We start from the raw sequence: 21,193 nt of genomic DNA on the forward strand, positions 1-21,193 counted from the left end.
TGCTTCCCTCGTTGTTTAATGACTTTAAGTCCGTAGACTGGAAATTCGGAGACCTGTGTTCTATTTCCCATTCTGTAGCTGACCGAGTCCCTGCTCTGTGCCTCAGTTTTCTCACCTGTACAGTTAAGGAGAACAATACTTCCCCTCCTTTGTGAAAGATTTTGAGATCTATGCCTAAAAAGGACTGTACAGGAGCAGTTATTAAAGTATTACGATCATTGCAACTTTATTAGCAGACAGATAAATATTGACAGATTTTATAAGTGCCGGTATACAAATGCTAGAAGTCTAAATACTAGGTGTGAACTTGAGTGCCTGGTATTAAATGAGGACATTGCTATAATAGGCATTGTAGAAATTTGGTGGAATAATACTAATCAATGGCACACGGTAATACTAGGGTACAAAATATATTGGAATGACAGAGCAGGTTGTGCTGGTGGAGTGTGAAAGAAAGCAGAGAGTCAAATATAGTAAAAATTTTAAATGAATCAAACTGTACCATAGAATCTCTATGGATAGAAATTCCACGTTTTGTTGTACTTAAAGTACTGCACAGGATCTTTTCAGGGGGAATAAGGCAAAACGCCACATTTATTAGTAATACATGTATTCATTAACACTGTATTATATGCATATAATATATTACACTTACACTCACACACACACACAAACACACTCCGTCTTGTTGTTACCAATTAGTTGCTCCCCTTAACTTCACTGGCCAGGTGAGTTAGATGGGGGAGGGGGTGGAGCCGGGCTTCTGCCGATCCGGATCGATGCTCCCATGTTGACAAGACGAGACCCGGGGTCCTGTGCAAGACACCTTACTTTTTTAGCAGCTTTTCTCTTATGCAAATCTATACCAGATTCAAACTCTGTGTCTGTGTCCATTGGTCCTTTGTGCTGCTTTCTTTTGAGTATTGTTCCAATGCTGCAAAGAGGGTGTTTCCAAAAGAAGGTGCTTGCTTCTAACCCCCGAGGCCGTCAGTATGTCTGCTTGTCTTTAATGAGCCCACTTGACACGATTTATTGTTCTTGGGTCTGGCTCCCAGCCCCTCTCCAACAGTTGAGGCTGTCTGGAGGAGCTGCCTTCCATGCCTTGCTCATCCACACCTCATTCATTCAACAGGGCAATTGATTAAGGGGGGGGGGGGGAAGAGCTCTTGTTCTACTGCTAGCAAACAGAAATTTTTCTTCTATCTTATTCTATCCTTAGGGGCTATAATATTATACCAAGGGCAATGCAAAGTTTTTAAATGAGGCTTTGATACAAAGTTCCATGAAAACAGAGGTCACACGTGGGTAGACCTACCACAAGGTTATAGGAAGAGGCACAATGTAAAGTCATATGAAAATTATCAGAAATTTATCTACAGTTTGAATAATAAGAATATAGCAGTAGGAATATACTACCGACCCCTTGAGCAGGTTGGTGAAAGGGATTGTGAAATGCTCCAGGAGAATAGCGAGGTTACACATACAGAAATCTCAATAATAATGGGGGATTTCTACTACTCCCCCCTCCATTGACTGGGTACATGTCATTTCAGGATGGGATGCAGGGATAAAATTTCTAGGCGCCATTAAGGACTGTTCCTTGGAGCAGCTAGTCTGGGAACCCACAAAGGAAGAGGCAATTCTCGATTTAATCCTAAGTGGCGCATAGGATCAGGTCCAAGATGTGAATACAGCCAAACTGCTCGGTAATAGCGACCATAATGTAATTACATTTTACATCCTTGTGGGAGGGAAATACCAAAGAAGCCCACCACGGTAGCATTTAACGTCAAAAAAAGGAGCTACATAAAAATGAGGAAGCTGTTAAACTTCAATTAAAAGGAACAGTCACAAAGATGAAATGCCTGCAAGCTGCATGGAAGTTATTTAAAAACACCATAATAGAGGCTCAAACTAAAAATAGTAATAAATTCTTAAAAAAAACTAATAAAAAACATATGAGGAGAGATTAAAAAGACTGGGACCGTTCAGCTCAGAAAAGAGATGGCAAAGGGGGGGATATGGTAGAGGTCTATAAACTCATGAGTGGTGTGGAGAAAGTCAATCAGGAATTGTTATTTACTCCTTCACATAACACAAGAACCAGGGGTCACTCAATGAAATGAATAGGCAGCAGGTTTAAAACAAACAAAAGGCAGTATTTCTTCACACAACGCACAGTCAACCTGTGGAACATGTTGGCAGGGGATGTTGTGAAGGCTAAAAGTCTAACTGGGTCAAAAAAAAGAATTAGATAAGTCCATGAAGGATAGGTCCGTCAGTGGCTATTAGCTAAGATGCTCAGGGATGCAACCCCATGCTCTGGGTCTCCCTGTAGCTCTGACTGCCAGAACCTGGGACTGGACAACACTCAAGGGATGGGTCACTCGAAATTGCCCTGTTTTGTTCATTCCCTCTATAGCACCTGGCACCGGCCGCTGTCGGAAGACAGGATACTGGGCTAGATGGACCATTGGTCTGACCCAGTAAGGCCGTTCTTATGTTCTTATTACAGTTGTCATCTACACATAGTGACCTCAGTTAACTCCCAGGTGACGCAGGTTTCCATGGCATAATGCAGGACCAAAGGCCTTTACAAATAGGAAGTCCATATGGCTGCTACAGCCCAAGGTGCGTGCAATCCTACCTCCTCCATGGGGCAGCCCCACAACTGACTAACGCTGCCCCGAAAGTGAGGGATGAAGCCCGGGGAGAGTGCTGATTCAGTGCTCCCACAAGGCTCTGCCATCTCCTGCCCCTCCCCAGAAGGAGATGCTTTTTACACCCTTTTAAGGCATAGGGGTGACCCCATTTGTGACCCCATCTCAGGGTTCTACTGAACCTTCCATTTCTCTTGCGTTTAAACCCTTCTGGGCTGTCGACTAAAGCCATTCAGACATTGGGCTAGTTGTTGTTTCAGGTCCCCCAAACTGGAACTGGGGGTACAGCTGTGGTCCAGCTCTGAGGGGAAGCAGCAGTGAGAAGAGCATAGAGAAAAGATCCATGGGCACAGCTTGAGCAAATCCCGGGAGAGATGTAGAAAAGACGGCCATTTTGAACTGGATGCTGTGGTGAATGTAGCTGGGGAGGCCCAGGAGCTGGTGGAGGGGGGGGGGTGTGACGGGGCTGCAGTTCTCCATAGGGGAGAAGGCAGACAGGGGCATTCTGCCTACGCTGGGGTCCAGAGGGGACCACCCCGCAGCAACAACGCATTTTTATTGCTGACACTAAGCCGCCGTGTGGTTTCAATTCCAGCCTCCAAAATGGTCCTGGAAACCATCCGTGCGCCATGTCCCGCTACAATCACTCCAACCCCTCCACCTTCCTCCTAATGGGCATTCCGGGGCTGGAGGCCACCCACTTCTGGATCGCCTTCCCGTTCTGTGCCATGTACGTTGTGGCCCTGCTGGGGAACATCACCCTCCTCTTTGTGATCATGACGGAGCCGACCCTGCACCTGCCCATGTACTACTTCTTCTGCATGCTGGCAGGCATCGACCTGGTGCTCACCACCTCCACCGGGCCCAAGATCCTGAGCATCTTCTGGTTCCATTCCCATGAAATCGGCTTGGAGTGTTGCGTGGTCCAGATGTTCTTCATCCACAGCTTCTCTGCCATGGAGTCGGGGGTGCTGCTGGCCATGGCCTTCGACCGCTACGTCGCCATCTGCAAGCCATTGCGCTACACCGCCATCCTCACCAACGCCATCCTCACCAAGATCGGGTTGGCCGTCTTTGTGCGGGGCATCGGGCTGATGACCCCCCTAACGTGCATGGTCAGTCGCCTGCCCTACTGCGGGCCCAGGGTCATCTCCCACTCCTACTGCGAGCACTTGGCTGTGGTGAAGCTGGCCTGCGGGGACACCACGCCCAACTATGTCTACGGGATAACGGCCGCGACCTTTGTGGTGGGCTCAGACTCCATCTTCATCGCCATCTCCTACATCCTGATCCTCTGGGCCGTCCTGAGCCTGTCCTCCAGGGACGTGCACCTGAAATCCTTCAGCACCTGTGGCTCCCACGTGTGCGTCATCCTGGTCTTCTACACCGCGGCGCTGTTCTCCTTCTACACGCAGCGCTGGGGCCAGAACAGCCCTGCGCACATGCACATCCTGCTGGCAGACCTCTACCTCTTGGTGCCGCCCATGCTGAACCCCATCATATACGGCATGAAGACCAAGCCGATCAGGGGCCGGGTGCTGAGGCTGTTCTCTCCAGAGAGATCCAGGCTGGGCTTTGGCCCCCACTAGTGTTGGATGCTGAACCGCTATTTGTGAGACGCAGAAAGTTCAGAGAGGCACCCAGAGCTTTCGATTCTGATCTAAAAGGAACCTTGGAGACTCTCGGGCTGGAAATCCCATGGAAGACGTTCTCTCATGAAAGTTCTGGTGCTTCCTTCCTTCCAGCTAGGTTGACAATCCTGGCCAAGACCTGGAAGAACAGAATCGCCATGAACACAAGTAATTATTTTTAGCAGAAGTTAATTCTGACCTCAGCTGGGGGATGAACGTTTAGATCATTGCTTATTTTAACCATACCATTGCCTCATCTTTCACACTGAATATCACCAATGCTCCTTTTCCCAACAGCACCTGGTACAAGACTGTTCCCACCTCAGAGGCCAAGTTCTACACATGAATCTATCCCTCCATCCTTCCTTCCAACCATCTAGCATCAATCTGCATATCTACCTATCTGTTAGCCTTGAACGGCTGCCCAAGTGTGGCTGCTGCTGACTCCAACTAGCACCTCTAGCGCAGAATTTCCCCCTGGATGTATATTGTATCTTTCCACCATAGCTTGGGACTTTACTCGAGCAGTTACAGAAACTTAACTTGGCTGTGTTGTGAGAAGAATGCTAGAAAACATCACTGAAATGCTCCCTTCTGTGGCGCCACTGTGCTCACCCACTCGTTCTGCCTGCATTCAGATGTGCGGAGGTTGGCCCGTGGGGACAAACAGGTCAACAGCTTGTATGGTCTGACTGCCACGGTACTGACCAAGGAATTGGATTCCTTGTCCATTCACCCGTTGTATGTCATGATCCTGAAGGCGGTCCTGAGCACTGCCTCCTCGGAAGAGCACGTCAAGGCATTCAGCACCTGCATCTCTCACACCTGCTGCGCCATCTACATCCCACTCATTGGTTGTCCCATCTACATCCCCCTTCATGCACACGCGCCTGGCCGATGCCTACCTGCTGGTGCCCCTATTCCCCACCGCGTCCTGAACCCCATCATCGACAGCTTGAAAACCAATCAGATCCGTCGGAGGATTCTGGGAAGTATTCATTGGAGAAGAATCCAATCAGCAAACCCCTTCTAGTGGGGCGTGGCTCCCTGGATCAGCTGCCTCGTGCCCCATAGAGATCCAGGGAATTCTGCAGGGCTGTCCCAGCGGATTGGATGTTACTGAGGGGAGTTTGTTAGGACACAGCCAGGTTCCTGGCATCTTCCCTTCTCCAATCCAGAGCATAAACCTAAGGCCCAAATGTGGTTTTGTTGGATATCACCCCAGCCTACCCCACCCCAGCTTCCAAGCTTGTATCACAAATAAGCTGCCAAGTTGGGGACAGAACCTAGATCCCCCAGTTCCCAGCCTAGCCCCCTAACCATCAGACCGTCTATATACATCACAGCACACACAGGGTTACAGGGAAGCAGAGTCCACCACAACGTTGTCCTCAGAAGGGAGGGGCTACTGCAGTGCATGTGATCAAAGAGTGTAAAGAGATCCTGGAGTCATTCTGGATAGTTCTCTGAAAACATCCACTCAATGTGCAGCGGCAGTCAAAAAAGCAAACAGAGCGCTGGGCATCATTAAGAAAGGGATAGATAATAGGACAGAAAATATCATGTTGCCTCTCTAGAAATCCATGGGACACCCACACCTTGAATACTGCGTACAGATGTGATCGCCCCATCTCAAAAAAGATATCTTGGACTTGGAAAAGGTTCAGAAAAGGGCAACCAAAATGATTAGGGGTATGGAATGGCTTCCATATGAAGAGAGATTAATAAGACTGGGACTTTTCAGCTTGGAAAAGAGACGGCTCAGGGGAGATATGATTGAGGTCTATAAAATCATGACTGGTGTAAAGAAAGTAGATAAGGAAGTGTTGTTTGGGAGGGAGATTGAAAAAAAATCACACCCCAACAAACATTTTTTAACTGGTCCATTTGTGTTTTCTCCCAAAAAATTGTTATAAAAACACAATCAAAATGATTGTTCATGAAAGAAAAGATGTCAACACATTTTTGGATACAATTTTTGAAAATAAAATCAAATACGACCATATTTTTAGGGGGGGAAATGAAGAATTTTGACAATATCAATAATTTGTTGTACAAATGTATTTGTTTTGAAAAAAGAAAATCAGCAAAAATATTTCTTTTGAAAATTTGGACCAGCTGTAATAATAATACAGAAATGGCTGCTGCTTTAATTCCCAGATTTATCAAAAATAAAACTCCACAACTCAGTTTACTTTTATTTATTTAAACTCTACATGAAAAATAAGAGGGTTATCAAGAGGTCACAAATGTGTTGCAAACAGAACAGTTTTAATTTCAGTATTATGAACCTCCAGAATGCAAAAATCTTGAGTCAGGACCCCGAAAAATTGAGAGATTGGTTCCAAAACCATGATTTGTAAAAATAATAATAATAAATTTGGATTCTGTTTATTCACCTTCTGGGTTTTCAGTCTTTAGGATGCACTTGGGTCATATTTTTTTCTTTTCTGAACAACCATGAATGCCAGAAACTTACTTATTGTTGTCATGGAAACTGAGAGTCTCATATAATCACGTGACTCCAGCAGTTGAGGCTTTGCATTAAATATAGCGAATCTCCTGATGAAATGCAAGCATGAGCAATGCTGTGTGAATGTGTACAGTAAATGGAGGTCTCCTTAGTCATACTGAGCAGAGAACTGCTTAATCAGATTTTCTTCTGAACATTCTCCTCTCCCTGTCTCTGAATTGAACAGTGCCAGGGTGGAAGATGGTAACACATAAGAACGGCCATACTGGGTCAGACCAAAGGTCCATCTAGCCCAGTATCATATCTTCCGACCGTGGCCAGGGGATGTTGACAGACAGACACCCGATCTGGGGACCAGTCCCATCCGGAGCCTCACAGCACCTGCCTGATTCACTGTGGTGTTACTCCAATTTAATGCCATTCTCCAAGGGGTTATGCTGGTGAACGCCATTCCAGAAGGATGTTATCAATGAAAGAGAAGTCAGAAAAAAGCCTCAAGAATGATTCAAAGGTTAGAAACCCTGACGCCTAGACCATAAGAACATAAGAACGGCCGTACTGGGTCAGACCAAAGGTCAAAGCAGCCCAGTATCCTGTCTACCGACAGTGGCCAATGCCAGGTGCCCCAGAGGGAGTGAACCTGACAGGTAATGATCAAGTGATCTCTGACAAACAGAGGCTAGGGACACCATTCCTTACCCATCCTGGCTAATAGCCATTAATGGACTTAACCTCCATGAATTTATCCAGTTCTTTTTTAAATGCTGTTATAGTCCTAGAAAAACAACAAGGAGTCTGGTGGCACCTTAAAGACTAACAGATTTATTTGGGCCCCACCGAAAACAAGAAAATAAACAAGAAAATCCCCCATTTCATCACACCTACGTTAGACTTACTGGTCTGTAATTGCCGGGATCACCTGTAGAGCCCTTTTTTAATATTGGCTTTACATTAGCTATCTTCCAGTCGTTGGGTACAGAAGCCGATCTAAAGGACAGGTTACAAACCCTAGTTAATAGTTCCACAACTTCACATTTGAGTTCTTTCAGAACTCTTGGGTGAATGCCATTAGGTCCTGGTGACGTGTTAATGTTACGTTTATCAATTAATTCCAAAACCTCCTCTCGTGACACTTCAATCTGTGACAGTTCCTCAGATTTGTCACCTACAAAAGCCAGCTCAGGTTTGGGAATCTCCCTAACATCCTCAGCCGTGAAGACTGAAGCAAAGCATCCATTTAGTTTCTCCGCAATGACTTTATCGTCTTTAAGCGCTCCTTTTGCATCTCGATCGTCCAGGGGCCCCACTGGTTGTTTAGCAGGCTTCCTGCTTCTGATGTACTTAAAAAACATTTTGTTATTACCCTTTGAATTTTTGGCTAGCCGTTCTTCAAACTCCTTTTTGGCTTTTCTTATTACATTTTCAAACTTAATTTGGCAGTGTTTATGTTCCTTTCTATTTACCTCACTAGGATTTGACTTCCACTTTTTAAAGGAAGTCCTTTTATCTCTCACTGCTTCTTTAACATGGTTGTTAAGCCACGGTGGCTCTTTTTTAGTTCTTTTACTGTGTTTCTTAATTTGGGGGATACACTGAAGTTGGGCCTCTATTATGGTGTCTTTAAAAAGCGATCTGCAGCTTGCAGGGATTTCACTTTAGTCACTGTCCCTTTTAATTTCTGTTTAACTAACCCCCTCATTTTTGCATAGTTCCCCCTTTTGAAATTAAATGCCACAGTGTTGGGCTGTTGAGATATTCTTCCCACCACACAGACTAGTGAGAGACTCCCGGAGCTCAATCTCTTTCGCTTAACCAAGAGAAGGTTACGGGGTGACTCAGTCACAGTCTCTAAGTATCTACATGGGGGGCTGGGGAGGGGCTGCAGGGAGCTGAGCATCTTGCCCACCTCTGATGCCTGCAGTCCCTTTGTGATGTCAGGACCCACCTGGTCCTGGCCCTTTATGATGCTCATTGGAACAAAGCCCCTCAGGAGAGATCCAGTGGCAGCAGCAGCCAGGAGTGCAGCATCTCCACCCCAGTGCGCGTCCAGACCGTCCTCCCCAGCATGTTTGGCACGGGGATGGGGATCACGCAGAGCTGGTTCTGTGCCTGCTGGGACAGCCCCTGGGTGTTGTACACCAGCGTCCTTCTGGTCCTGGTCATCTGGGTGGCCATGGCGACCCAGCACAGCTTCTCCTGGAGAAGCAGGATGGTAGGAGGCCCCCGCCCCCCCGCAACCCCCCTGCAGCCGTCCTGCGCTCTCAGCAGAGCTTGCCCGGACACAGCCCCATGGAAGGGTGGGTGGGTGGGAGCGCCCGAGGCCCCCTGTTCTGACCAGGCCCCGTTGGGCTGGCATGGCACATCCACAGAGAGAGACAGGGCCACAGACCGAGCTCGTGGCTCCATTCATGGGTTGTTCCTTACTGCCTCGACCACCAGCTAGTGCTAGAAATGCCAGGGCTCTCCCTCGTGGTTCCCTGGCACCCCGGCACTGAGCCGCCTCTGGCCAGTTATTTCCCTACGATCGGGGAAGCTGACCAACAAACCCTCCCAGCTCCCTCCCAAAGCCACAAGCTTTCCTGGGTCCCTGGGGGAAAGGGGGAAGTCGGGACAGATCTTTGGACAGCCGTTGGGTGTGGTCAGTTGGGGATCCTGCCTTGGGCAGGCAGAGTCCTGCCTCTATCCCAGATCAGCTGGGGAACTGGGCTCGCAGGTGGGAACCAGGGGAGACGGGGAGAGAAGAGGAAGCCAGAGCACATTGGGAAGCCCAAGGGCCTGGTCCCCATTCGACTCGGGGGCAGAAATCACCCCCCCGCAAGGGTCAGACCCAGGGCCCACGGTGTGGAGATGCCCCAATGTCGCGGGGGGGAGGAGGGAATCTAGGATTGTTCCAATTACACTCGGGTGGGGAGCCCGGGGCGTGGCCGAAGGAGCCTGGAGTTCTCCAGCTGCAGGAGGTGGAGGAAAGCGTGGGCACCCTTGGCACCAAGCTGGGCTGGGCGGGAGGCTGGCACTGCACGGCCTCAGTCTGGGTACCACATAACTCTGCCACTTCCTTGGCTCCCGCAGGCTCTCCTGGTCAGCAGGCTCTGGCGGAGGGGGACGGAGGACAAGGGAGAAGGTAAGGCTCTGCCTCGCGCTCCCTGCCGGTTCCCGGGCTCAGAATCCCAGGGTCTCTCCCAAGCGCTCCACGCTAGCTCAGGGGTCCCACACGAGGCCCCCCAGGCTTGGCCTGCCCCAGGGGATGAGAGTGGGAGCCAAGGTGCTGAGTGGTGCTGGGATAAGCTGACATGGTGCTAATGACCCGTCGTCTGGAGGCAAACCCTGATTGTCTGTTCCCCCTGGCTGGTTGTCCCCATGTCCTTCAGGGCTCCCTGCCCTTCCCAGGAGCCTCCGGAACAGGGCAGCTTTGCCAGCAGGAGGCACTGCCCCCTGCCCAGCAGATCTTGTCTCTTTATTTCACCCCGTCTGCTCTGTCTTGGATAGGGGTGTGCATCGTACCAGGGCTTGCAAGACCAAGGCTGCTAGGTGCTGCCAGCCCCGGCATTTGCCAGAGAGTTTACCTGGGACCCCGCCCACTGGCGAGATCCATTTCTGCAGGATGGGGCACCGGCTGGGTTATTTGCAATAGGACGATCCGCTGTCTGGGTTTCTGATACTGGGACAGTGCCCTGGCCAGGTTCACAGCCCTGGCACGATGCCCTGGCCGGGTTCACAGCCCTGGCACGATGCCCTGGCTGGGTTCACAGCACTGGCAGTGTTTGAGAGGGGCCTGGCGTGGTGCCGGCGGAGTGTTTCATCGGCCCCGTGCGCTCACAAGCTCAGCATACCAGGCCTGGGGCCAGGGCACTGGAACGAGGGGGCCGGGGGGCCAAGCCCTCTGATTTTTGACTGGCTGTAAGGGCGAGGAACAGAAGGCAGAGGGTGCCGAGAAGAAAGGGCAAGCACGGGGCAGGGTCTTGGAGGGAAGCAGTGGCGGAGGAGTGGGGCTTGGGGTGAAGTGGCGGTGTGGGGCAGGGCCTTGTGGGGAATGGGTCACAGGAGGGCAGGGGCGCCTGGAGAAGGAGTGGCACAGGGGTAGGGCCTCAGGGTTAGGAGCAAGGTGGGAGCGGGGATTCGGGGTTGGGGCAGTATGAGTGGGCGGGGTCACGGTTCGGGAGCCCTTGGCCCCCGCTACGTTCAGGGAGCTTCCGTGGCTCCTGGCCTGGGGCACGCAGCAGCTCCACGTTCCCGTCTCTCCTCAGAAGCCCTCTCTGCTGTTCTGTTTTAGGTGCAAAGAAGCAGCGGGTGACGCAGCTGCGTGACCAGCTGTGCCGGGAACCCCCCAGCTGTGCTCGCCGAGCCGCCAGGCGCCGCTCCATCCGCCAGCTGCTGTGTGACGACGCAGACTGCGCCGTGTGCAACAAGGCAGCCCGGAAAGCTGAGCGGCTGGCGTACACCAACAGGGCCGGCGCGTGGGTCCCTGCCGTGACAGGGTCACCTCCCGCTCCCACCTCCTTGTCCGGCCACTACACACCATCCCGCATCAGCTGGGAGCCGGAGCAGAACATTGCACGGAGCCAGCAGGAGCAGTTCCTGCACAGCTGGGGGCTAGCTCAGACCACAGGCCACAAAGCCCCCCTGGCCCGTCACCGGCTCTGCCCTCTGCTCAGCTGCAAGGCGGGCAGCGTGGAGCTCGACGTGAGGCACAAACACATCCAGTACTTCAGGGCTCTCCCCACCCTGTACGCGGAGTCCCTGGCCAAGATGGAGCCCGGCCCGCCCGTGCCACACGCCCCCCTGCTGCCCCACGGCACGGCCATCGAGTTCTGCCCCCTGGAGACTCCCTTCGTAGCCCCTGAGGGCCGGGAGCTGCTGGAGAGGCATGTCCTGAGGAAGCGGCTGCAGCACGAATGGGGCCTGCCGGGCCTGGTGCGGCGATCGCTGAGGTGTTTCATGCCACCCCCGCCCACACGCCCCAGGCCCAAGGGGAGAGTCCGGCTGGCAGCCATGGAGCTCCGTGTCAGCAGCGGGGCCCCTCCCATCCCTCTGGCCACCAAGAGGGATCTGGAAGCCCACATCTGGCGGAGGGTGGCTGAGAGGAGGTGGGGGCTCCCCAGGAGGGTGCGGGAGTCCCTGCGGGGCTTCATGCCCCCCACGACCGCAGCTCCGGGGACACATCCAGACACGCGAGGCAGAAGGGCCAGCCGACCTCTCAGGGGGCTGTCAGCGAGAAGGGCTCCAAGGGAATCACCCTCCAGGGGGGCACCCGTGGGCCCCGCAGCGGTGGCTGTCTCCTTAGCCGGGCCCCTGGGAACCGCGTGGAGCCAGCAGCTCAGCCGGGACACGTGCCACCAGCTGCTGGAGAGACATGTGACCAGGAAAAACATAGAGATCCGCCTGGGCCTGATCCCCCGCAGGGCCCAACACTCGCAGGAAGCCGCCCGCCAGGCGGGAAAGCTCCCCTTGCCCCGGCTGATTCGGCCGGACCAGAGATCCCTGGAGCAACGGCCCCGGGAGCTGTTCTTCCTGGAGCAGGCGACGTCGGATCACCTGGAGCTCAACCTTCTCCACAAGCACCTGAGCTTCAGGTGGGGGCTGCCCACGCTCTACCGACAGTCCCTGGCCAAGCTGTTCCACGCAGGCCCCTCGTCCGCCCCGCCGCCCTCCAGCTCCCGTGCAGCTGGGACCGAGTTCACGGCGCAGGAGCTGCCCTTCCTCCCACCGGGAGCCCGGGAGGAGCTGGAGCTGCACGTCAGGACGAAGAGGCTGCAGCATGAGTGGGGGCTGCCTCTCATCGTCCAGAAATCCATGCGGGGCCTGATGGCGGCTCCCCCCCGCCCCGGCCAGCCCAAGGCCCCTCCGCCGGCCGACGGGGACGTGGCCGTTCTCCAGGCCGAGCTGTCCTTCCTCAGCGAGGGCAGCAGACGAGAGCTGGAGCTCAGCCTCCGCAAGAGACTCATGCAGCGGCGCTGGGGGCTGCCCAGGAGGATCCAGGAGTCGGTGCGGCTGCTCCGACCTACCTCAGCCCCCGCGGAGTTCGGGCCTTGCAGCCGTACAGAAAAGGATGCAGAGGGGCATTTCCTGCTGCCCTGGCACAAGAGCACCGTGCACCTAGAGCGGGGCGTGGGGAAAGCCAGGAGAGTGGTCGCTGCTCCCCGCCCGCGGCTCAGCCTGGGACGTGACGCTCAGGAGCGGCTGCAGCTCCACGTGGCAAAGAAATGTGTGGAGACCCGGCTGGGGGCCATCCCCGCTGCAGTGAGACGCTCCTGGCAAAGGCTGCATCTTGTGTCCCGGCTGCCCCTCCCCAAGCTGATCCCTGCTGGGGACAGGGCCCCGAAAGCCAGGAACCCCCTGCTGCCCTTCGTGCACCCGGAGGACGTCTGCCACCTAGAGCTGAATGTGCAGCACAAACATCTCACGGCCCTGTGGGGCCTGGGCACTCTCTACACCCAGTCCCTCAGCAGGATGGTTCCCAGGGCGCCCCGTGTGCTGATTCCACCCCGTGAGGCTGAAGTCGAGTTCCGGGCGCGGGAGGCTCTGTTCCTGGGCCCGGAGGTCAGAGAGGTCCTAGAGCTGCACGTCAGGAAGAAGAGGCTGCAGCACGAGTGGGGGCTGCCTCTCATCCTCCAGAAATCCATGCGGGGCCTGATGGCGGCTCCCCCCCGCCCCGGCCAGCCCAAGGCCCCTCCGCCGGCCGACGGGGACGTGGCCGTTACCCAGGCCGAGCTGTCCTTCCTCAGCGAGGGCAGCAGACGAGAGCTGGAGTTCAGCCTCCGCAAGAGACTCATGCAGCGGCGCTGGGGGCTGCCCAGGAGGATCCAGGAGTCGGTGCGGCTGCTCCGACCTACCTCAGTGCACACGGAGCTTGAGCCCCACGGCCCCGCGGAAAAGGATGCAGAGGGGCCTTTCCTCTTGCCCTGGCACAAGAGCACCGTGCACCTGGAGCGGGGCGTGGGGAAAGCCAGGAGAGTGGTCGCTGCTCCCCGCCCGCGGCTCAGCCTGGGACGTGATGCTCAGGAGCGGCTGCAGCTCCACGTGGCAAAGAAATGTGTGGAGACCCGGCTGGGGGCCATCCCCGCTGCAGTGAGACGCTCCTGGCAAAGGCTGCATCTTGTGTCCCGGCTGCCCCTCCCCGAGCTGATCCCTGCTGGGGACAGGGCCCTGAAAGCCAGGAACCCCCTGCTTCCCTTCGTGCACCCGGAGGACATCTGCCACCTAGAGCTGAATGTGCAGCACAAACATCTCACGGCCCTGTGGGGCCTGGGCACTCTCTACACCCAGTCCCTCAGCAGGATGGTTCCCAGGGCGCCCCGTGTGCCGGTTCCACCCCGTGAGGCTGAAGTCGAGTTCCGGGCGCGGGAGGCTCTGTTCCTGGGCCCGGAGGTCAGAGGGGTCCTAGAGCTGCACGTCAGGAAGAAGAGGCTGCAGCACGAGTGGGGGCTGCCTCTCATCGTCCAGAAATCCATGCGGGGCCTGATGGCGGCTCCCCCCCACCCCGGCCAGCCCAAGGCCCCTCCGCCGGCCGACGGGGACGTGGCCGTTACCCAGGCCGAGCTGTCCTTCCTCAGCGAGGGCAGCAGACGAGAGCTGGAGCTCAGCCTCCGCAAGAGACTCATGCAGCGGCGCTGGGGGCTGCCCAGGAGGATCCAGGAGTCGGTGCGGCTGCTCCGACCTACCTCAGTGCACACGGAGCTTGAGCCCCACGGCCCCGCGGAAAAGGATGCAGAGGGGCCTTTCCTCTTGCCCTGGCACAAGAGCACCGTGCACCTGGAGCGGGGCGTGGGGAAAGCCAGGAGAGTGGTCGCTGCTCCCCGCCCGCGGCTCAGCCTGGGACGTGATGCTCAGGAGCGGCTGCAGCTCCACGTGGCAAAGAAATGTGTGGAGACCCGGCTGGGGGCCATCCCCGCTGCAGTGAGACGCTCCTGGCAAAGGCTGCATCTTGTGTCCCGGCTGCCCCTCCCCAAGCTGATCCCTGCTCGGGACAGGGCCCTGAAAGCCAGGAACCCCCTGCTTCCCTTCGTGCACCCGGAGGACATCTGCCACCTAGAGCTGAATGTGCAGCACAAACATCTCACGGCCCTGTGGGGCCTGGGCACTATCTACACCCAGTCCCTCAGCAGGATGGTTCCCAGGGCGCCCCGTGCGCCGGTTCCACCCCGTGAGGCTGAAGTCGAGTACCGGGCGCGGGAGGCTCTGTTCCTGGGCCCGGAGGCCAGAGAGGTCCTGGAGCTGCACGTCAGGAAGAAAAGGCTGCAGCACGAATGGGGCTTCCCCGCACTCATCCAACGGTCGCTCAGAGCCTTTATGCCGGAGCCCCCACTGCCGGGGCCGACCGCAGCCCGCCAGCGCGCCGAGCTGCACATCCTCGTCCTGGGGCAGCAGCCTTCGCTCATGGACGGGGACACCAGAGACCGCCTGGAGCGCCACCTCCGGAAGATGACGCTGCAGCGGAGGTGGGGGCTTCCCCGGAGGATCCAGGAGTCCTTGCGGCTGTTTTCTGCTTTTGCCCCGCTGGCTGGCGCGCAGCTTCCTGGGGCCGGTGGGGAACGGGGCATCGGGCAGAGCCGGCTCAGGCCCAGCCAGTCAGACGTCCCCACAGGGAGCCGCTTGGCAGGAGACAGCAGAACCCATGGCCTTGCTGCTGAGCGGAGGGACGAGCTCCAGCGGCACCTCGCAAGGAAGTGCCTAGAGATCAGGCTGGGGGTGAGGCCGGCCCTGGTGGAGAAATCCCAGAGAGTGGCCACGGAGGCAGTGCCCCAACATGTCATGGGGAGCAGCAGCAGGAGAAGCCAGGAGACCTCCCAGACGAGTGATGGGGAAGGGTCCCCTGGCTCCCCACACCACTTCCCAGAGGACAAGGCAGAACTGAAATCCACCCTGGACTTTCCCGGGAAGAAGGTGCTGGGAATTTCCGACCGGGCCCAGGGGTTCCAGAGACTGGCCTTTCGCCCGGCAGCCCACGAGCCTCACCCACAGCAGAGAGAGCAGAGCTCTGAGGAAAGTCCCGGGCAGTGGAGCACCCACGATGGTGAAGGAGCTCCACGGCTGGTGGGGACTGGCAGGCGCTCCCGGAGCTCGTCTGTGGAGACAGCCGTTTGGAGTGAGAAGAGGATCTCACGGGAGCTGGAATCCAGCTTCAGGAGAATGGTCCGGAGCCGCAGCCGCCATGGCCCAGGGGGGAAGCAGCCTCTGTCTCTGGAAATCGTGGGCCACCTGGAAATGGACCATTGCACATGCTTGCACTGCCCGTGCAGCAAGCTAGAGGGGTGGGACGGCGCCCGCTCTCTGGGAACCAGCTCTCCGGTGTGGCAGACACAGCGTATCCATGTAAGGGGGTCAGCAACTCTCCTAGGAGACGCGGCAGATTCAAACCCTCTGCATGCTGAGCCTGGATGGCAGGGGCAGGGCGCTCCCAGCGTGGCCAAAGATGAACCACCTGTCTCCTCTCCGTCGTCTCTGGAGGGCAGCGAGTTCAGGGCCTCCGACTGGTCTGCTGGAGAAAGCGCTCGCGCAGCCTCTCGCCCAGCGCCCAAGGGGCCCTCGCTGGCACGGGAGCATCTTGCTTCTCCGTGGGCCGCGGCACACCGGCTGGACATCCACCTGGCGCAGAAGGCCCTGGGCTCCTTCATCCTGCCGCCCTGCGTCATACACTCCCAGGCCGTCTATGCCGACATGGCAGCTGAGCGGCTGAGAGCCGCTGCCCAGGAACGCCGGCGGAAAATGAACATCCGGCTGCAGCGCAGGAGGAGCCGGAAAAGCCAGCTGGGAGGGCCCCGTCAGGAAGCCCTGGGAGAAAGAGCCCGCCCCGCGGGCACAGGAGAGCCGGGATTCCTGACAGCTGGAACAAATGTGAGGCAGACAGAGGCCCTGGTGCTGACTGAGGCACCGCCCAGGGCTGAACAGCCACCCCGTGCTCCTCCAGGGAGAGGGGCCAAGTCATCATCCGTCCCCTGCAAGGGGAAGGGCCCCACCTTCAGGGGAATCATACTGGGCTTCCTTGAACGTGTCACTTCCAGGGCATCAGTGGGAGAGAGAGGACAGGTCGACAGGTCGGTGGCTGCACCGCGCGGCGCCCCGCCACCCCCTCGGAAACTCACCCCGTCCCCCAAGAGCGTGAAGCTGTCCCCGTCACTCAACAGAGGAAATGCCACCGAGGACACATCCGGGACAGTTGGAGCGTCTAACCTGGAGCGCCGTGGACACCGGGCCGGGGTGGAAACTGAGCTTCCGCAGCCAGGGTCACGTCCTGGCAAGAGCGCAGGCCACGTGTGCTGGTTCCATCAGCGTCATGCTCATGCCCACCTTCGCCAGGTACATGGCAGAACGCCAGCGCTGCACGGAGAGAACCTGTGTGCCCTGCGGGAGAGGATGCAGGTCCGGCGGAGGAAGCTGTCCCCGTCCCTCAACAGCCTCCGAAGAGGAGAGCCACCTCCGGGCCTTGGACGAGAGTTAGGATTGGTTCGCTAATAAACCTCTATTTGTGTGCAATCCACAGGAGTGATCTGGGGCCCGACACAGCAGTAGGGGGGAAGGCAGGGTCTAGTGGCTGGCACTACTGTTGCCAGGTGTCCAGTTTTCGACAGGGACACTGGTGGCTCCGGTCCGCACCATTGACCAGGCCGTTAAAAGTCCACTTGGCGGCGCAGCGGGGCTAAGGCAGGTTCCCTGCCTGCCGTGGCTTCGTACGGCGCCCAGAAGTAGTGGTATGTCTCCCTTCCAGTTCCTACGCATAGGGGCAGCCAGGAGGCTCCGCACGATGCCCCCACCCCCAGCGCCAGCTTCACAGCTCCCATTGGCCGCGGTTCCTGGCCAATAGGAGCTGCGGGGCAGTGTCTGCGGACAGGGCAGCGTGCAGAGCCCTCTGTCCGTGCCTCTGCGTAGGAGGCGGAGAGGGAACATGCCACTGCTTTCGGGAGCTGTCTGAGGTAAGTACCGCCTAGATCCTGCACCCCGACCCCCTCCTGCGCCCCAACCCCTGCCCCAGCCCTGACCCCCTCCCACCCCCCAAGCCCCTCAGCCCCAACCTGGAGTCCCGTCCTGCACCACAATCCCCTCAAGCCCAGCCTCACCCCAGAGCCTGCACCCCCAGCTGAAGTACTCACCCCCTGCACGCCAACCCACTGCCTCACCCTGAACTCCTCATTTCTGGACCCACCCCAGAGCTGGCACTCCCTACCAGAGCCCTCACCCCCTCCTGCACACCAACCTCCAGAGCCAGCCCAGTGAAAATGAGTGAGTGAGTGAGGGTGGGGAGAGTGAACGACGACGGAGGGAGGGGGGATGGAGTGAGAGGGAGTGGGGCCTCCAAGAAGGGGCGGGGCGGGGCGGGGCAGGGCGGGGCAGGGCAAGGGCTCAGTGGCCTGAGCATTGGTTTGCTAAACTCAGCGTTATGAGTTCAATCCTTGTGGGGGCCTTTTGGGGATTTAGTTGGGAATTGGTCCTGCTTTGAGCAGGGGGTTGGACTAAATGACCTCCTGAGGTCCCTTCCAACCCTGATATTCTATGATTCTAAGACTTGTTTGCTTACATCACAAGCCCTGAGCAAACATCTCCCCTTCTACCTCTAACAATGCAGACTTGCATTTCAAAGCTCTATTCATTTACATATTTTCCTGACCAGTCTCTAAAGTTCAGCCATGGGTCAGGTCAGTCTGTGAGTTAATTAACTCTTTCTGGCCCTGTCATCTTTCAATGAGATATTATATTATACTCATAACGTCACAGAGGGCCATCCCTTCCCCCTCCCACGTCCCCGGTTCTTGTCACGCACACAGCAAGCAGTATAGGACCAGAAGTCCGAAGCGCAGACAGTCCGATGTTTATTGGGGTTAGTTTCCAAACAAGGATATTTCGAAGCCCTTCACACCAGTGGGGCTTATCTCTGTACGCCAATAGAGTCTGTTCCCCAGTGTTCCCTTCCCAGCTCCGACCCCCTTAGCAAACCTGATTACAATTTCCCTTCCCCCCACTTCCTATTTGACTCTAGTTTATATAGTAATGTTCTCAGCTATACCTTAACCAATCATTTTACTGAAATTTAACTAGCCAATCCTAACATACTGTAACATAATTCTCTAACCAATTATATCCCACTACCCTAATTAACTTACACCTAGCAAACTTAATGATACAGCAGACAGAAACAATTAGAGCACCAGGCAGATTAACAATAGAAAAGTGGGGGCCATAAAGATAAAACAATACAGGAATGAGGGCTTCACAACCACACTCATTGAGAAGTGCTTTCTTGCCAGCCAGGATGCTATTGAACTAAGTTTTCTGGAACCATCTTAAGAGCGGTTTCTTTCTCTGGGGGTGATGGGCACTATCAGGACCGGATCATCTTCCTAAGAGCCCCAGAGCAGCTTATCTCAGTGTGATGGGTTTGGGAGGTGAGGATGTGACCGTTCGCTTCCCAGGTTATGGCCGCCCCACTGCTTAGCCGAAGGCCTTAGCCTAAGAACGAGGCCTAAGAGTGTCCTAGTGAGCGAAGGCCCAGACATAGGCGGACTGTGATTTTGATTCTTTGTTTTATACCCCTGTAACTAGCTAAGTGATAAAAATACACCTCAGTTCTTAAAGTCTAGGCCTTTGCAGGCAGCCTGAATATCTATATTCTAACCACCCCCCCTGCCTGAGGGGGCAGGGATTGGAGTAGGGGTCTCCCACGCGCATGCCTACCAGCCACCAAGCTGTGGGATGTTGTGATGTGCGTGTGACTCCCTCAGGCTCTCCTATGGAAGCTGACCCACTGGGGATAAACAACGAGAGCCGAGGGCTGGTCCTGGGGTCTCCCCTGTCCCGGTCTGTAGAGCCATTCTCATGCTCTCTCTGGCCCAGGGGCGAGGTCAGTGTCTAACCAGAGGGGAACAGCTTCAGCAGGAGAATTGGCCAAGTTCCCCCTCTCAGCTCAGCTGGAGCAGCTCCCCTGGGATTGGGGTGGGGAACCTGCCCCACATGAGTCCATCGGGGCTCAGGAGGTGTCGGATGAGAGGGCGGAGGTGGGGTATCGGCAGTCCAAGTGCCAGCGGCAGCATGGCTCCGAACTTCGCTCAGGAGCAGCTCTGGGCTCTCCCTGGTCCCCAGACAGACGCTTCCTGGTTGGGGACAGACTCACACCTGCCTTTCGTGCGGCCATCGAATTTCTCTTCTGCACAAAACGCTTTGGAGAACCCCCCTCGCCTGGGCCTCTGGCAAAGCTGCTGCCCAAGAACTGTGCGTCCACTCACCGTGGGAGATGCCCTTCCAAAGTCACCCAAGTCAGGGGCCAGCTTGCTCCAGCTCTCAGGCATGTCCAGCCTCCTGCCCCCTCCCCGCTGGTTTTGGCCTCTGGACCCTTCCGTGCCATTTCACTGGAGCTGGGCTGCGCTAGCCACATGCACAAAGGACAAACCTTGGTAGAAAGCACATCTCACAGCAGGACCAGGAGGAGTAGCCCCATCCTGGCTTAGGAGATGGGGGGCGAGGGGGGTTGCATATCACACACCCGGTGCCCCAGGTTTTGCAGCTCTCTCCCACCGCAAATACCTGATCAAGGAGAGAAGTGGTAGCACCTGCTCCTGGAATCCACTGCAGTTCAGCAGAAGCGCCAGTAGGTGGTGCTGTGTGACACAACCTTACCTGCGCTAAGAAGCAACAGAGGGTCCTGTGGCACCTTTGAGACTAACAGAAGTACTGGGAGCATAAGCTTTCGTGGGTAAGAACCTCACTTCTTCAGATGCAAGTAATGGAAATCTCCAGAGGCAGGTATATATCAGTGTGGAGATAACGAGCTTAGTTCAATCAGGGAGGGTGAGGTGCTCTGCTAGCAGTTGAGGTGTGAACACCAAGAGAGGAGAAACTGTTTCTGTAGTTGGATAGCCATTCACAGTCTTTGTTTAATCCTGATCTGATGGTGTCAAATTTGCAAATGAACTGGAGCTCAGCAGTTTCTCTTTGGAGTCTGGTCCTGAAGTTTTTTTGCTGTAAGATGGCTACCTTTACATCTGCTATTGTGTGGCCAGGGAGGTTGAAGTGTTCTCCTACAGGTTTTTGTATATTGCCATTCCTGATATCTGACTTGTGTCCGCATATCACACACCCCGGTGCCCCAGGTTTTGCAGCTCTCCCCCACTGCAAATACCTGATCAAGGAGAGAAGTGGTAGCACCTGCTCCTGGAATCCACTGCAGTTCAGCAGAAGCGCCAGTAGGTGGTGCTGTGTGACAGAACCTCACCTGCGCTGTAACCTGCCCCGTCTGTCTCAGTCGCAGCTGGGAGCAGGGTGTGAAAGGTGAGCCAGGGGGTCTGTGCGCCACGGTGCGTCTATCCCCCAGCAGCCCTGGCCCCACCCCTTTCCCCCACGCTGGGCACACTGCGGGCTGAGGCTTGGGAGGGCCCAGGCTGCTTCTGCTGCGTGTTCTGCCCTGCACCCCCAGGAGTGCTCAGCACCGTGCACCTTGATCCTGT

At 55.8% G+C, this 21,193-nt stretch overlaps 2 protein-coding genes across 2 annotated transcripts; both read left to right on the plus strand.

Annotated features, from left to right (window-relative positions):
* The first annotated feature begins 319 nt into the window (after nucleotides 1-319).
* On the plus strand, nucleotides 320-7,696 carry LOC135982669 (olfactory receptor 52P1-like). Its single transcript, XM_065590552.1, has one exon. The coding sequence runs from the start codon at nucleotides 3,290-3,292 to the stop codon at nucleotides 4,247-4,249; it is 960 nt and encodes a 319-aa protein (XP_065446624.1). The 5' UTR covers nucleotides 320-3,289; the 3' UTR covers nucleotides 4,250-7,696.
* Nucleotides 7,697-7,720: 24 nt separating this feature from the next.
* On the plus strand, nucleotides 7,721-18,032 carry LOC101945282 (uncharacterized). The gene has a single exon (XM_065590469.1). It carries the CDS (start codon nucleotides 11,511-11,513, stop codon nucleotides 17,211-17,213), a length of 5,703 nt encoding a protein of 1,900 aa, XP_065446541.1. The 5' UTR covers nucleotides 7,721-11,510; the 3' UTR covers nucleotides 17,214-18,032.
* Nucleotides 18,033-21,193: the final 3,161 nt, after the last annotated feature.

This window comes from Chrysemys picta, chromosome 1 (genome assembly GCF_011386835.1).
Source record: "Chrysemys picta bellii isolate R12L10 chromosome 1, ASM1138683v2, whole genome shotgun sequence".
NCBI classification, from domain to species: Eukaryota; Metazoa; Chordata; order Testudines; family Emydidae; genus Chrysemys; species Chrysemys picta.